We start from the raw sequence: 18094 nt of genomic DNA on the forward strand, positions 1-18094 counted from the left end.
GCACTGCGTCAGCGAACGTTTTGTGATTACACATCCGTTTTTCTTTTACCTTCATCCTAATTCTAATCGTTTACACATAAACTAATTTGTGGCAACGAGTCTCTTGAAGCCGGTTTCTAAAGGCATTCAACCGCACCGAGAGTCAAGGCCAGAAAGCAGACCAGTTCCATCAGCGCCTCGGAACCACGTGCATCGATAATGATTAGTAATTTTCTTACACACTAAGCACATTCATTCCGCCGTACTTTGACAGCTAAAAGGTTTCAAATACTTGGATCACTCCCAACAATGTCCACTTTCACTTGTTTGTGCATCCAAGCTCATTGAACCCATCCTACGTCCGTCACAATTGCCCCTTCCCTTTACCGCAGCTACAAAGACGAAATACCTGGAACACAAATAACTAAAGAAATAATATGGTGAACAGAAAATCGTTGAACATCCAACGCGGGTCGAACGGGTGAAGGTCGTTGGGCGTGGTGATTTGAGTCACTTTCGAATTAAGAAAGGGAGAATCGGCTAGGCTCTACTCAAATGCATAACGTGGCGCTCCCGCGGTTCAACTTTAAAAGTGTGGACGCAGTTTCGCGTTATAGAGAGTCCGGTTAGTGCGCTATCAGATCTTGTTCCTGCAGTGTCCTGCAAGGAGACGCTGGAGGTCAGTGATCCCCGGTAGACGACACTGCTGTTGCTTTATCGGACAGCATTCCAGCGGTGAAAGTTGCAGTGCAGCTAAGGATAGAGACTCGATATTCGGAGTCCTCGCTTCGGGTGCTGTTGTCGCATGGTTCCCTTTGTTTACAGAGAGGAAGGATGCAAGCGTTGATGCGTCGGGATGGAGGTCATCATGAAGGTCACACAAGAGGAATGAGTGCACGTGTTGCTGCCGGGAAGACACCGTTGCCGAAACCATGGACCATGCCTGGGTTTTCGGTACCGCTACTGATGGCGCTGGTGCTGCTTGTGCGGTTGACTGGTGTGACGGCGCAAAGTGAGTTTGTTATCCGTAGTATGCACCCTGTGGTGGTTCTTATGTGGTAGTGCTATGGGTGCGGCTCAAATGAGACCTTATGATTATGACTAGGTCAGAGCATTGGTTGTGGTTTAAACGTGTTGTGTGTTTTTCATGTGTCTGCTTGAAGGGTACAGTCATGATAATTGTATCGTAGGTATAGGAGAAGTATGACGCGGTATTCTCTTGTATCGTCATTACATGGGAAGATTCGAAGCAGTGACTGTTTGCGGGACATTATATTGAAGTCCGTGTACCCAAGCAGATTAAAACCAAACGAATGAGCACGTAATGCAAGCGCATAATTTTCCAAGCATTAATATTAGATTGCGGTTACGGTGATACGTGCTCTTTTCCAAAGAACATGACAAACTGTACGTACGACATGTATGCAGATGTAGCTTCATATGCAGTGGTGTACAACACAACGTGTGCCAACCGGGATGATATGACACACGAACTGATTGCTATAAAATAGGCATTTAAGTCACAAACTATCAGCGAGTGCACTCAGTCACGGAACGCTAGGTGGAGCCAGGGTTGCGGAAAATAATGCCCGCTGCGAGTCCATCACTGTTCAGTGACTGGATGAATGAATGGTAGGATGAAAGATACTGATTTGATAAACTTGGCCATCTATGCGCGATTGTAAGCGACCACAATCAATCATCCACGTATAATGGCAGGTACGTTCCTCGACTGTCATCGAGAACAAGAAAGTGAAGCCTGATAGTGAGAGGAAGTGTTCTGTGTGGGGTGATGTCGCTTTGGCGGCAGAGATGTCATTAATCTCAGTGTGGTTCGGGAGCTCGTATTGCCAAAGAGTACGCAACTCAATTTATTCGATAAATACTCGATACGCTTTAATCGCTTAACGGCCGATATGCCGGACGCTGTGTTTCGAATATTTTCGTCTCTGCTCAAGCGAATCTTTCAATGCACATGTGACGTTTCGGTTGACATAGTGCAAAACGTCGCAATTACATTCCTGTTTATGTGTGTGTCTGTGTGTTTGTTCAATAAATGAGAAAAGGTAAGATGAAGTTTAGAGTGTCCAAGTTTCGTTTATGTGTAGTGTGCCATTGTCATGATTTTGTCATTGTTCTTGCTCTTCAGACATGGGCTGTGGATACAACCCGGCCTCCAAAGATGGAGTTTCCTTCAAAATTATCGGTGGAGTAACAGCTATCAAGGGAGAATTCCCATGGCAGGTAAGGGCTTTGGGTTGAATCTGGGCTAGTCTAAAGATATTAGTAATAGCGTTTCTGCATGGGAATTCTGTCGACGCTAGGCAAAGCGGAAGTCACAAGGAGTGTCCATCAAACAGTGCACAACGTGGATAGCTATCCATAGGGGAGGTCTCTTGTAAGCACGCGTCAGCGTCTTTTACGGCTAAGTCACTAATTATGTGGCGCAACTAAATTTTAGACGAGAGACACGATGAAACTGGTCGAGATCGACAAGTTTTTCAAACGTTTTGAAAGCGCGCCCCTGTTGAAAAGTCAGAACTTTTCACAAAGAAATATATTTCTATTTTTTGCATGCATTTAGAAGAAGCACGGACATTCTCTTTGTACCTTGAGGCTTGCTATGATGTCGTCTGAATTGTAACTTATTCGTACCTGTTTTACTTTGAGCTCATCCGAAATCTTCTTATCACGTCACATACCATATTGATCTGAAAAATATAAGGTCGTATGCACACGCAGTGATAGAAGTAAAAAAAAAGAAAAAAATGGACCGCGAGCAACGAGAATAACGAAAGGAAACGTACACACGAGCAGTTTAATTCAAAACGACTATTTATACAATTTTCAACAAAACCGAGGCGGATATGAAAGTTTATTAAATGAAAAGGGAAAGGTTAGCCAGACAAAGGTCGGCTTGCGATTCAAAAAGGAAAAAAAAAAAACTTCAGTACGTAAGCAAACTAGTGCATACTTGACGTGGGCTGCATATCCCTGACTTTTGCGAGTAAACACAGAAGTAAGAAATAAACAATACTATACAAGAGTTCTCTTGTGTTGTCCCTGTCTACTTCCCAGACTCAGGGATGTGTTCGGGATGTGTATTAAACAATACAACTCATACCAGACAGCTTATGCCAAGTCTAACACCATATTCAACTCATACCAGAACAATTTATATCGGGGCAAGTCATACCAGTCCGAACGCATTCCAGTACAACTCAAACTGGGGAACATCATACTAGGACAGATGTTACGGGATGTGAGTTATACGATTCATTTCGACAGACTTTGAAACACGTGTAGTGACATAATGGATTAATCGACCAGATTTTTACTCCCTAATAAACTGGAGTTTCCTTAGAAACAAACGCGAAGTGAAACAAGGTTCAACGTGTGGCGCTGCTGTATTAGTCTTTGGGCATGAGTTTGCCTGGTATGAATTGCCCTAGTATGGGTTGCCCTTGCATGAGTTTTACAGGGATGAATTGTCCCGGTTTGGGCTGCCCCGGTTGAATGAGTATAGATAGATAATGAGGTATGAGTTGTACAGGTACGAATTGTCCTGGTATGAATGTTCCTCTTATAAGTTGTCTCGGTGTGAGTTGCACAGAACGATAAAAAGGACTGCCAGGTACACAAAACACACGAGTAAAAACCGGGACTGGTGTACTTAAAAAGGGGAAGAAAGGTTGGGAACTATATGTGACATTTCGAGCGGACGCTCTTCATCAGAAAAAAAGGAGGATTTCTGGGATTCTCGATTATTTTTTTTTTTTCTGATGAAGAGCTTCCGCTTGAACCTTCAAGTACAGTTACCCCTTTTTTCTCCCTTTTTAAGTACACCAGTCCCGGTTTTTACTCATGAGTTGTACAGGTACGAATTGTCCTGGTATGAATGGTCTTATAAATTGTCCCGGTACGAACTGTCCCTGTATGAGTTGTCCTGACATGAATTACACTGGTATGAATGGTCCTGTTATCAATTCTCGGGTATGACTTGCTATGGTAAGGATGATCCTGGGTATGAATGATCCTCTTACAAATGATCCTCTTACAAATTGTCCCGGTACGAATTGTCCTCGTATGAGTTGTCCTGGTACGAATTGCACTGGTACGAACGGTCCTATTATGAATTGTCCGGTATGGGTTGACTGTGACGAGGTCAACATCTTTTTTACAAACAAATAAGGCCGCAAGCAACAACGTACGCGTTCTATGATCGTAAAAAAAGAATAACTGATTGAAAAGCATACTGAGGCAGCGTATACAGGTAACGATCTTGTGAGAGCAAAAGCCTTCTGCTAGCTAATGTACCGATAGTGTCACACTTCCGCGTTCAGACAATCTATCATCTTGAATCGCGGCAATCATCGGAAACTCGACCTGGTCCTCATTAGTTAGACGCCGGTAAGCGACGCGAGACACGTGATCTCTGTGGAGACTGTGTTATATATATTCCAGGCTATATAGATGAAATTGTATACTGCCGTGCCACAGCGCCAGTGCGGCTTTGATGCGTATGTAAGCGCCTTATGAAAGGAAGTCGCAGACACAATGCGTAGTAGATTTCGTCCAATTAAAGGAACGATCTTCGAGCATCGACTTCGGGTCCAAGACTAATCCTGACAAAAGGTGTGCATGCTTCAATGGAAGCAGAAGACGGCAATGGCTAAACGTGACGGTGTTTCTCAGTTTAAGTGAACTAGCATTTCATGAGCAAGGAGATAAATAAATTTAACACGACTTGAGAAAATCTGAGACAGAATAGCGCTGCTTTTAACTGTGGGAACTGTATCATGAGAAAGGAGTAGAACAACTTTATTTAATGATGATGACTGGCAAGTTTCATCGCCAGGGGAATACCCTGCCCCATTGCCGGTGGTGAGAAAGGAGGAGAATGTCTCCCAATTGTTTCGATGTCTCCGGAGGGGTGTTCCAATTTGTTCACATGGATACAGACACACACTGGAAACCCGTAATCCGGTCCATGCGTTTTGACCGAAACGCTGCCCTGCCAGTAATCCAGAAGGCATTGCCCGCTGCGGCAGCAGGCTTCCTACATTTGCTGAACCATGGCAAACGAGAACGACGAATACTTATTACCCATTGAACCATAACCGTATTTCAATTGATTGTTAATAATAATTGATTTTTAATTATTCGTTTTCTAGATGTCCATACGACAAAAGAAGGCCGGAGGACTGGGCACCAAGCACTTTTGCGGTGGAGCACTTCTCAACGACCGCTGGGTTGTCACAGCAGCGCACTGCATCGTAGAGTAAGGCCGCCCCGCACTTTATTTATTTATTTATTTCTATGTGGACTGTGCCCAGACAGTACAAAAATACAACATGGCGGGGGAGGGGGTGCCGAAATAGCTCGCCGTTGCTGGCCACACAGGAGTAGCCATCGTCACGACTATAGCGGAAAAAAAATAAGCGGGAAAAGAAAGGGGGAAGATGAGAGCTGAAGGGTGAGGTATAGGTAGGATGAACGGTACTGATGAGACGGAAGTGCACTGTGGATGAGAGGTGCACTAGAGAGGCCTTTGCACGAGGCCCGGAAGAGAAGAGAGAGGCCGTGCGTTTCTCGGAGGAAACGCACGAGGTTGCGAGTTTGGTAGATCGTTCTGGCAGAAGAACCTTTGACGAATAGGATGTCCGTCACTATATGCCAGGCCTGGAGTGTGGGAGGTGGGGTTCCCGCATAGTGTGGTATATGCGCGGCATTCTGTGAGGATGTGTTCGATAAACACTATAATGGACCTTGCAGCAGTCATTTGTAGATATAAGGGAGATGATCTAGACCATTAGGGTTGCTAGTCAACGAAAATAAGTTATAGGTATATTTTGCGAGCGCTTACCCTTGAATGGAATAGAATAGAATAGAAATAGAAAGAAAAAATGGAAATGTAGGTCGAACTGGTGCGACCAGCTCTTCCATGACGCTTGACGTGTGAAAGCACTGAATGAATTAAAAGATTACTTCAGCACGTATGTCCTTGAGGTAGTTCGCCAGGGTACACAGCGCAGGTTGTGTTGGTGCTGCTTTGGCCAGCTCCCCAGTACTTTCTCAACACTAAATTGTCGGTTGTCAAGTTTAGCAACGGCGTTTTTCAGTGTTTGCCGACTAAAGCCGAAGCGTCGGCAGGTAACCAGCGGGTGCTCCGTGTTCTCCACGGTTCCGCAAGTTGAACAGTTCGGCCATCCAACGACACCTACCTTATGAAGGAATGCTGCTGGGAACGGGGCGTTGAGTCGCAGGCGATGGATGATGGACTCTAACAGCGTTTGCATCTTCGATAGGAGGCAGTACGTGCAGTTGGGGTCGATTCGCGTGAGGACCGAGTGATTCATGACGTCGCCTGTCCACATGGCCTTAGAACTCTTGATCTCCCTTGAACCCCTGATCTCCCTTGAACCCCTGATCTCCCTTGAACCCCTGATGGTATTGAACTCGCCTCGGTCACGGGAATAGTTTTGGGAAGAAACACTGGCACAGGTTAATCTCGGCAGAGCAGCAGTTTGCACTAATGCGTAAAATAGGAATGCAGGATTGAGTTTTAGAATTGCATTTTTGTACGTGGTTTTCAGTATTTCATTTCAATACTCCTTTTCAATTATCTGTGTAAGTCATTTCAATGCATGAAATTCACTCATTCGAGTGGCGGAGGTAGTCGATGTTATGCAAGGTGAACCAACAGTACAAAGATCTTTATGGCTGAAGGCTCAGTTCTGAAGTAAAAAACATGTAATGTTCCGAGCAAAGAAGAAGACAGAGAAAAGAATGAATCGATAGGTCCTGACCTCAAAGCTATTACGCTTCTAATTATTCTTTCTTATGCTTAGAGTTTATGGTTTGTCTTGTTTCCACACAAACGAGCTTTTGAACTAATTTTATGCTTATACTTCGAAATGAATATTCACGCCCACCCCTTCGAGTGCGCTGCAGAAGTTGATTTGGACATGGTAGGATTTACGCGTCGCATGGCATCCATGAAACTGGATGCGGACTTTCATAAATAATGCAATGTATGTATGTGTTAGACATTCAATAGTGCCTAGTACAACGGTACAACAGTGTAACCCGCCTTGGCGCACGCACAAACACATGCAGTAGAACGGCGCAAATACGATGATCCGCACACGACCAAGTCGCTGAATTGATCGACTAACTCAATTACCTCAGAATAACGTCTAACCCCTACAAGTCAAGAAAATGGGCTTCAGCGCATGCATGATGAGACTGTTGTGCTGTCACGTGATCTTAGACCTTCTACTGAGGAGCTTCTCCTTTCGGAATTCGTGAGCAGCTGTAAGCTACCTCGGGAATTTCCACTGGCAGAAAAATACAAGCGTAAAAACGTGCTCTTATATTGCAGCAGCAACGTGTATTTGCATTTGAGGTATTGGCACTATACGCTCTAGCCGAAGCGGGTGAGCGTACATTTGATGGATAATCACCCAGCTCGCTGCAGTGTCCGAATCCTTCACGTGCACATATCTGTTCCAGCTGCGGGAATAGCAGTCTTTTTTTTCTCTCTCTCTAGATTTGTGTGATTGTACTGTTGAGGACACGGTTGTCTAAAATCTCCAGCCCGCGGCGGAACCATCCCCTATCGGAGATGTCGCGCACGAAGGAACTATACCAATACCCTCCCCGAGGGGAGGCCGCGCTGGACTGCTCTCGCTAGCAGACGACGCTGGGAATATGATGGTACTCGCTCTCGACAGGTGGCGCTGCATGGCCTTACCTCGGAGACTGTAATGGTACAGTTCCTACGTGCGCGACATCGCCGATAGGGGACTGCTCGGCCACGGGCTGGAGATTTTAGACAACCGTGTCCCCAACAGTACATTTGATGGATTAGCTCAAGATCGGGGGTTCGGTCCTGGCCGAGGACGGTAGCAATGTGGGGGAAGTAAACATTGCTTCCACACTGTAAGAAAAATTTCCGTAATTTTACTGCACAAGTGAGTGCTAACTCTGTTGCCGGCACATGTGTCGTGCACAAAATCCGTTTGGAGTGCACACTGCACAGTTCCGAACTGGGCGTTCGCAGTTTAATATCCCTTCATTGTAAGTGTCACTCTTTTCGCTTATGGGGGTTGTGCAGTGTGCACTCCGAACGAATTTTGTGCAATAACTGGGTTACAGCACATATGCCGGCAACAGAGTTAGCACTCACTTGTGAGTAAAATTACGGATCTTTTTTTTGTGTGTGTGTGGTTTTGTGGTGGGCTACGAAAGCAAGAATCGTAATCGTTGTTCAAGAATCGTACGATTCTCCATTATGTCATTCATGTGTCATTCATGCTGCACGTGCACGTGCAGCATGTCCCTGAAAAATATAAGCTGATTCACCTACGCTTCAATTTACCCCAATTGTTCTTATATATGCATTGATTATTTACATCAGAACCATTTTGTTTGCTAATCCCACTGTTCTGGGTGCGAACAGGTTCGCGGGTGACAGTAGACGAGTTTTCAGCACATGTCAAGGCATAGCTTGGGACAGCGGACACATTAGCGGATACTGACTACACCTTCCTTGAGTGTGTTGCTCATGAACAGTGGAGATTGTATTTGCGTCTAACTAAGAGCAAGATCATAACAAGCCTGCTAACCCCGAAAGTTGTGCTGGCTACGTGGCCCAATCGATCATCCCAGCGCTCGGTCATCGAAGCGTTAGTAGAGTTCCTCACGGATGCGGGATTCTTGTCTCTGTAATGCTATCAAGGCTGTGGTGCACTTCAGTGGATCACGTGCTAATAACGACAACAACAACAACAGTTATATTATGAATAATGATGTCTGGGCGTTTCCCCGTTTAGGCTGCGGAACCCGCGAGGCTAGCAGGGCAAAGACTTGGAGTTCTCCAGTAGGTTGTTAGAAAACTCGTAAGCGATTGGAGAGCCAAGCGCTGATGTGTAGGATGACGCCAAGGTCCAAGAATCCTGCATGTACTGAATATTTGATGTCGATAGCTTCTTGTTGACGTATAAACGTGCATCAATCCCTCGTGTAGCGCTGGCAGGACGGAATGGTAGCTGACATAGTGGAAGTTGTGCAAAATATTGTGTTGTTGTGTCCCAGCTCGTAACAAGGGCCCTCGTATTCTGCAGCTTCTGTCTGCAGCAACACACGAATGCGGAGTAGCATGTCCTCTAGGAGAGACCAGTCTTCCCGCATACTCCCCTCCATAATCCACTGAAAGACACCCATGGCCCAGCTCATTAGGATGGTTGCATCGCGACGTATTCCTATCGGCAACACATAATTCTTTGTCAACTGCCCTCACACGTTGCCATAGAAAAATAAGCTCAAGTGGTTTCTGCTCCTTTCTTTTCAGCCAGAAGGGGACACGACTCGTGGCTTCCCAGTTATACGTGAGGGCCGGAGAACACGACGAGCACGTTGCTGAAGGCACAGAGATTCAAGTGCGTGTGACGCATGTGTACGTGCACCCACAGTACACCCACCTTCACCGAGATGTCGCCCTCCTTCGCTTGGCCAAGAGGCTGAAACTGTCCCGCTTCGTGCAGCCAGTTTGTCTTCCAGATGCGAACGTCAAACTGCATGTGGGTCTCAACTGTACCGTATCTGGATGGGGTAACACAAGAACCCAAGGTAAGTGACACTTATAGCCGTATTCTTGCTACTACCTTGGGGGTTCCTTGAACCGAGTGTGCATTCGAGGAGCCCTTAACCATGTCAATTTATGTTGAGCTGCATTTTGCGTTCTTTGTTGCGCCCTTTTTGGAAAGGGGAATATGCTACAGAACAGCTAAGTAGAAGATGCTGTGTAATGCAGCTGTATTCTGAAAAGTAGGTGTTGCCTTTTCACAGCAAAGGATTTCCTATCCTGCTAGGTGTTTTCATCCGTGTGTTTTCATGCTAGGTGTTTTCATCATTTCATATCCTGATGCATATATCAGGATAATTTGCACACAGTTCTTCAACACGAAAGATGCCCTTCTGAACTAAATTTATTGATTTGTACCGTGCGCTTGTGCTGTGTGGGAAGCAGTACTTTTCATTCATTTCTTTGAAGCAGTGAAATATAGCTCGCCCGTGCCTTGTCAAACAGACTCGAAAAAATGTTCTCTAGCACTTATCTAGTACAGACATGTTCAATACCAGAATGCTTCGCAAGTGGAAATACGGAATGAGTACGCTTTTCTGTTCACGTATTTCGAGGAGCAATACTTCTCCACAACCGTTAAGCCATATTCCAAGACCGTGTAAGAATGATGTCAGAAACATTCAGCGATGTTTTCTGTGGTGCGAAGAAAAAAAAACGATGTAAACAAAACCTTCCCCTTTTTCTTCCGATCGCACAAATGCGTACAAACGCTCGTGTCTCGGGTGGCGTGAACAGAACAATTTCCTGCTGAGGGAGTTCCCAAGAAATTTAGAGACTCTTTGTTTCGGCAGCTGTTTTAGTATACAGGACGCTTCCTGTCTTCAGAAACCCCGAATTCCGTTCTTGTCGATCAATATATAAAACAATTACGGACGACACAAAAATATCCTGAATTCCACAAGACGATGTGCCAAACAAATCATCTTGGTTTCCTCATATAATCCACCGTTCTCTACGAAAAGGTAAATTCAGGCCGTGTAACATCCTGCAGATATTCTTTTTCTGCAATGGCCTCGTCTAATGTGCTATTTTGTTTACATAATTTCTTATAGAAGCGGATTAAATAGCCAACTAAGGTGCATGCTGCACTGCTGCTGCCCTCAATGAACACTCTGTGGCGGCGGTTTTCCTGTCTTTCTCTTTCCATTTTTTTGTTTACTTATTTACAACCTAATTGACCTCTTTGAAGAAGTATTGGTGAACCTTCTGTAAACATATTCCTTGTTCCGTGAAACAAACAAACAAAATCTTTATTACAAGATGATGAATGGGGAGTTTCATCGCCAGGGACGATACTCTACCCCATTGCTGGTGGTGATGCATGGTGACGAATGAAATAATGGCCCGTTCACAATAATGGTTCGAAGCCCCACGGTATCCAAAAAGGCGAAGAGAGCTTTGAGCCTTGAAACATGTTCCTTGAAAGCACGAAATCGTACACAGCATATCGCATTACAATATTTTTGTTTGAATGTTGTTTTTTCTGTTGATTTTCTGTACGTTTTTGTTGTTTTTTTACGTTATGCCGCCCCGGCGCCTGTCAATGTCAAAATTGCTGACGGGATAGCGCATTTTTCTTTACCTTCAAACCAATATCGTACATAGGCAAACGCAGTCTGACTTATATTATCGAGTGCTTTCGTGTTGAAAAAAGCTGTTCCGGTAAAGCGTACTACTATGCGCTTCCACATCGTTTCAATTCGGTTTTGTTTACACAGGAAGCACATAGCAGCTCTTTTTTGAGCAAACGTTCAATTGAATGTGGTGGTGATCATTTTAAGAATTCCGCTTATGCGTAGGTATTCTGCACACTGCAATGCACCATCAGACACAAAAAAAAGAATTCATGTTGCATTACGAAAGGTCACGTTCTGGCGCATACGCTGTCGCTAGACAAATATCCTTCCTCGCTCATCGTTGCTGTTGACCTGCATATCGCTTCCCCCGTCACATCGCTCATGGTGCTTTCTTATCGTGTCTTCCCTGTCAATTCCTTCACTGTATAATTTTGGCTAGCAATTGTTTAATCGACCTTTTTCTTCCTTGTTGAGTTAAGTGGCCTCATTTGCATGAATGCGGGAGAAGTGTACCGTATCCATATAACACCTCCTCGCACCAGTCTTCTCCAGCGTATTGGTTGACACGGACTGCTGGGAGAGGATTTACTGTGATTAGTGGACACTATGCGCTTCTGTCGCACCGTGGCTAGGAACGTTGGGTGAATGAACGGCGTTGCATTGGGGATACGTTAGATATGACATCTGGTTATCGTAAAAGTAATACCACAATCAGCCCTGCTAGAAACATTACCGTGACGTCTTCTGAGTGCAAAGATAATGGCTTTCGCAAAGTGGCAAAATGGCTTTCGGCTTTTGCTGAGTGCAAAGATAATGGCAAAGGCAACTACTTTAACTAATGATTGTCTCGCAATATGCTCAAAGGCAAGGTGGTACGTATAGGAATTGCATAGACTTCATGAGCCATGTGCAAAATGCATTTCGTCCCCTCTTGCAGGTACAACGTCGTACATATTGAATAAGCTTCCTGTACCTCTGCGTCCTCTACAAGACTGCGAACGGGTGTACGGGCCAATCTTCAACACGCCCATTCACCAGTGGCACCTCTGCGGTGGAAGACCCGAAGGAAACAAAGGCGTCTGCTACGTTAGTATATATTTGACTACATAGAAAATATTTAACTATAGTTTAGTGCCTACGGCATACGCTTCCATGCACACTCTGTGGTGTTTATGTACGTCTGTCCTTTCGGGTAAATGAGGACACGTCAGAAACAGAAGACGAAAACGAGATCATGCGAGTAAGTCTTTCTAAGTTTCCTGAACTCAGTGAACACTGGAAAATGTCGCTGCTCGTAATTTCCCAGGGCATGCTCCAATGCTATATAACGTGCCTACAGGATGATCCTTTCTAGAGATATACAATATCAGTGTGACTGATGGATTTTTTTCGAAGTAACAAAGCGTAAAGCCAGAAAACGGCACTTGTGCGAATATCCTTATAAATATGTCTGTCGAATAGACCGCAATGAGCAATATTTGCGACAATGTTTCCAAGGAAAATACGAAAATAACAAACCCAGCAAGTTATGCAGACGTCTTCTAAAAACACACAACTTGATGCCGATATGGCGGCACAGTGCAGTGCTGGCACCGCCTGGCACAGGTCCCATATAGAATTGCGCATGTCCCTGCAGACAGTGATGGTAAAATCCTGACTGAGGTGGTCCGAACGTTTTGTTGCAAGACGCAGTATAGCAATTATTAGTTTACGGACCACCACAAGATCACCTTCCGATGGTGAACTAACCAATTTTTGGTGGTGGTGCTGGTGATGGAACTGCTTGCCGTAGTCGGCCACGCTCAGACAGGCAACGTCACAGGGGAGGGGGAGGGGATCGGGCATCCTGGGCCGGCTTCACGGGGAACTGTGCTGTCTGAGGAAAAACCCTGGAACAACACCCAGACGGCACGGCCGAAGCCCGGACTCCAACCCGGGTAACCTCCCCAGTCGGGGCGTGGAATTGCATTATCGTAGCCACAACGACAACGGGAACGAATTTTTGCCAGTGGTGGTAGTGGTGGAGTGGTAGAGCACTTCATGTGAACCAGCGAATACTGAACGCGCGACGCTAAGCAGAAGACGAAGAAGGCAGCATTCTCAGCACCGGCATCCTATGGCATCATTCCATGGCGTAGCATCAGGCTATGTCTTCCGCGTACTATGTTCTCTGAGGAGGTACCCGCAGCAATCATGCAGCGAACTTGCCCACGGGGAGCTACGATCAATGCCCGTTCGTCTTTTTGCTACTGAACGTTTGTTGCGACAGTATGACAGACCACACAGATCCCACGCTGGGAAGATCATCCGCAGAATACGCCGCGGATCTCTCTTCAGGAAACTGGGGAGATACACCTACAAGATGCCTGTTGTCCCTAGACCGAGCTCCCGCCCGGAAGAGCCACCGTTTCTTCAGCAGGGACCGCACTGCTCTTGCTCTCTTCGGGGTCTCAGAAAGAAGTCACATGGTCTGTTCCGACAGTACGTCGCTCTGTGCTCCACTGAGAAAGTGTCTCTATGACAAATATGTCTGTAACGGTGTTGAAGACTGTCCAGATGAATTTGACGAAAAATGGTGCGCAAGAAAGGAAACAAGGATGAGCAGGATTAAATAACCCCTGTCACCCGCAAAACCTTGTCTCATGGCGCGATTCACCGGCATCCAACTGCAGAACCCAAAATTTACACTCAATCTCATGGAGGCGAACTCCCCAGCGAGGTCCCCAGCATTGTGGCCAAGGCGCTTGTACAAGAAACCATCCTGGAAAAGAACGAGGATGCACTGGAAATCTACACCAACGGGTCCACAAATCCCGTTACCGGAGTAGTACGGCAGCGTTCTGTTGCCCTGCACGTGAGCACATGTGGGGCGGCTGCATCGACCAGGATCGACACTCAACTGTCTTCCAACTTAGCCGAGCTCGTAGCCATCAAGCAGGCTTTATAATTCTTACTGAACATCGCAGGGAGGAGTGCTGTGCTGTTGTGCCTACAGGCTCCAAGTGCTCTCTTCAGAGGATAAGTAACCTCCGCATCGACGTCCCCATAGCACATGTCATACTGGAGATATGGAAACAGCTGCCAACAACGGTATTGCCGTGAGTTTTCAAATGGGTTCCGTCCCATGCACCTGGCAACGAAACAGCTGACAGGACCGCTACAGCTACCACAATCTTCGTCCTGATGTCCCTGCACATCTGGACCCACGGCATAATAGAAAACAGTTATCTGCGTACATCCGAGAAATCTGTCTCACTGCTTATCCGAAAGTGCGGCACTTCTCCCAACCACGCCCCGTGAAGGATCTCATCCGGAAGTGAACTACCCTTGTCGACGGACTCCGATGCATGTTCGTTATAATACCTGCCTTTCGCTACAAACTGGACTTCGCGTCATCGCCACGCTCTGAGACTTGTTTCTGTTTCTGTGACCTGGAGCACATCATCATGGACTGTGCAGAGTCTCAAGAAGCCAGGGACTGCTAGATTCAGAGCCCTATCCCTGTGGCTCTCTATACGAGATTTTGCACCCGCAGGGTCCCACCCACATCCGTGCTCCTGGCTCCTCTGTGGGTCTCTCGTGCACGCTTTTCTTCTCTCTCCCCCTCCCTTCTTACTTATTGCTTTCTCTCTACGTCTCTAATTTCTTATTTCTGACCCTCTTCTATCCTTTCTCTTTTACTCACACTCTTCCCTTTGCCCCTTTCACAAAGGAGTGAAACTTGCCGCCTTCCTTTGAACATCGTGCCACCACCACCACCACCACCAGAACAATGAGCACGTGCTCTTCGTCTTTAGGGCGAAGGCAGGAATGTTTTTGTAACGCGATGTGGTCGAGCATAGCGACATATCCCATCCTCCAGGTAGCCATAGGGTACACTTTACTTAGACACGTTATACATAAATATCTAGATGTCAATCAATGTGCAATGTCAGCAGGTAGTGGACCCACACTTATGGAGGTAGATCCTTTTACACAGATAGAAACATCTATCTCGCATACCGGATGACAACGCGGAAATTTTGTGATAACGCGGTAATTGTGTGGCTATGTTTGCTTCCGGTATGTCTGCCTGTCAAGGTCCAATAAATATCCCGTACCCCACATGTAAGATAGAACTGCAAACGCTGTAAAGGGTCCTACCTTCTTAGTTACGTTCCCGACTTGGTGGCACCTACACCAATGCGAAATTGCGGTTCCATCGGATAGCTTGTGCATGTAAAAAATCAATAAAAAGGGATCAATCTTTCACCGCACGAAGGAGGCCTTCACACAGTGAGCCTGCCTTCTCGTGTTTGTGGAAGCAGATATGCCTCCCCCTCTTTATTTACCATGTAGTCGGTGTAAGCAGGCAATCCGCGTTGTCCCATTCGCATCTTTCCATAGAAAGATGCGTCATCGTCTGTCTCATACCAGTACTTTTGCCAGTACTTTACCGAGTTCATTTCCAAGTTCCTTCCTATTCACAGGGTGATTCTGGCGGTCCTTACCAGTGCGAGATGGAGAATGGGCGCTGGTACGTCATGGGCCTCGCATCATTCGGCTCCGGCTGTGCTAAGGGCAACTACCCGGATGTCTACACTCGTGTGCCGTACTTCGTCGACTGGATCCGATCCACCATACAGAACCACAGATCTACAAATAGCCGCCGCAGGTCGCCCATCTTACAGGACACCATACCCACTATGCAGCCGCCGCTCCAGCCAATATGGCAGCCCGGGAATTGGATTTCGTTCCTACCTTTCTTCCCTAGTAGACACCAATCCCTGGTTATCGTTTCTCCTGCTGTCAAGCGGAAATAGCTCAAACCGTAATGACGAATTCAACGTGCACAAAATTTAGTTGTCTGATTTATAACACAAAATTCGCTATAAAACCGCTATGACCTACAGTGGTGGGGTCCTGGATCTTGATGCGCAATATTCACGTAAGGTAGGATGCCAGCATCTACTAGGTTACAAGGTCTCAGCGTTGAAAACCACTCGGCAAGGAAACGGGGGGGAAGGAAATCAGCTTCTCGTGTACCAACGATGGCTACTGCGCAGGGCAAGGCATCATACAGTCTCTTATACCATGTTTCACCAACGCGTTCTACGACGAGGAATATCTCCTTTCCCTTCTTTGTTACGTAGGCACGTACAGCAGTGCTGCCTTCTGCTATAGGCAGGCGCCGCAGACGTTTTGAAGCACAGTGGCGCCCTGCCACGTACTGGTTCATGCCAGAGCTGCGACATACTGGTTCATAGACACATCGTGCATATGTCCTGGGCTTATGTAATTGCAAACGTCAACATTGCAAACGCCCATAAAAGTGGCGAACCCCATGAAGATGGCTAAGCTGTTTGTGAACAATGCGAGTGACGTTTGTGTGCAAAATTTTGTAAAGTATTGAGGCCTCAGTAATAGTTTTATTCAATATTCTTGCAGCAAAACAGATAAATCCGCAAGTATTGCCTCGTACCACTGACCTCAACCAATGATGTGAAAGCGACACCATTGCTAAGACTCCGGTGCATTTCAGCCAGACTTCGGAAGGATTCGGCGAGTTACATTTCGAATAATTTGCATGAACGAAATATGCTCATCTAGTCGTTTTGCGCTGGAAGCGAACTGTCGGCAAGCGCCAAAACTGATTATAAACAATTCATTGTTGACTGTCGCAGGTAACATCCACGGACCAAACGAATGTGACGAAATTTGCTGACGAGGTGATGTCCAGTTGTTCGATTTGTCCTTGTCCTTGCTCTGAAAGACAAGGACGAATGATAGCCAACAGGTCTTTATTGCCGCCTTGATGAACAACATCACGTGAACTCAAACAGGGGATTTTGCCACAAAAGCGACGGCTCGAGGTTGGTTACAAAAATAGCGAGTGCTAGAGTCACTAAATAAGCTACGCTTCATGGCTTATTTAGTGACTCTAGCGAGTGCGGGGCATCTGATTTCAAAGACGAAGCTTGTGGCTTCCAGTGGTGGTTCATGCAGCTGGTGGTGGATCGTTCCCAGGGATACTGCCGCTGAAGGCAACGGCTGTGATTGGCCGGGCTTTCCTGTACACAGCATATCCCACCACCACAACCACGATTATTAGCGTCCTCGATAAACTTGCACCGGAATTGCCCCAAAACCACCGGGGTGCGTGGCGCTCTACACTGGCGGTGCCCTGGGCGGAGGCATTATCGAATATGAAACCGCACCGCACTGGTGGACACTAGCGTGCGCCGCCTTGAGATCTGTACTACTTGTGGCTCGTAGGTTGCGCGACACGTAGCGAGCGGCACCTGGCGAGCGGCACCGAACGACCTGACGACGGTTGTCTGCTGCTGCTTGCCCGGCAATCGCGATGCTTCTTGGGATTGCGCTCTGGCGCTCGGTCGGTTTTCTCGTTGTGGGTCCGGGGCAACTCAGTGCTGCACTGAACGGATGCATTCCTTTAATCGAGGACGTTCAGTGCGCACCAGTGCAGTTTGTCGAGGATGACAAGCCGCACCAGTTCGCACCGGGGCGCAGCGGTGCAGTATACCGAGGACGCCATATGCCTCCTTCGGACTAGATGGCGTTGAGTGAATCCAGGAAAGTGACCGTGATAATACGCTGACAGGGGTGTCGTCACTGTAATAAGCCATTGCTACTTATGTCAGTCGCCAACGGCTGCAGTGCAGAATTACAGTAAGCATGCAGCGTAGTCTGCGCAGCAGCATCAGCAGCTCTTCTGAGGGGGTCGCGCTCAGACCTTGTAATCTAAGTGGCGTTGATGACGCTTAGGGCCCTATTCTTAAACGATCCTCGACTCGACCCTCCTCTCGGTGTGCTTCTCGACACCGGCTTTGTGCTTCAGAAATCGATCTTGACTCGAAACGTCCCCCGAACGGAAGGAATCCTTTACGCT

The 18094-nt window shown here is 46.7% G+C and overlaps 1 protein-coding gene across 1 annotated transcript; it reads left to right on the forward strand.

Annotated features, from left to right (window-relative positions):
* Nucleotides 1–945: 945 nt before the first annotated feature.
* On the forward strand, nt 946–17019 carry LOC135385038 (trypsin-2-like). The gene is made up of 7 exons (XM_064614215.1): nt 946–991; nt 2129–2223; nt 3107–3241; nt 5154–5260; nt 9335–9612; nt 12143–12291; nt 15675–17019. Exons 1-7 carry the CDS (start codon nt 946–948, stop codon nt 16005–16007), a joined length of 1143 nt encoding a protein of 380 aa, XP_064470285.1. The 3' UTR covers nt 16008–17019.
* Nucleotides 17020–18094: the final 1075 nt, after the last annotated feature.

Source organism: Ornithodoros turicata, chromosome 2, assembly GCF_037126465.1.
Source record: "Ornithodoros turicata isolate Travis chromosome 2, ASM3712646v1, whole genome shotgun sequence".
Classification (NCBI taxonomy): Eukaryota; Metazoa; Arthropoda; class Arachnida; order Ixodida; family Argasidae; genus Ornithodoros; species Ornithodoros turicata.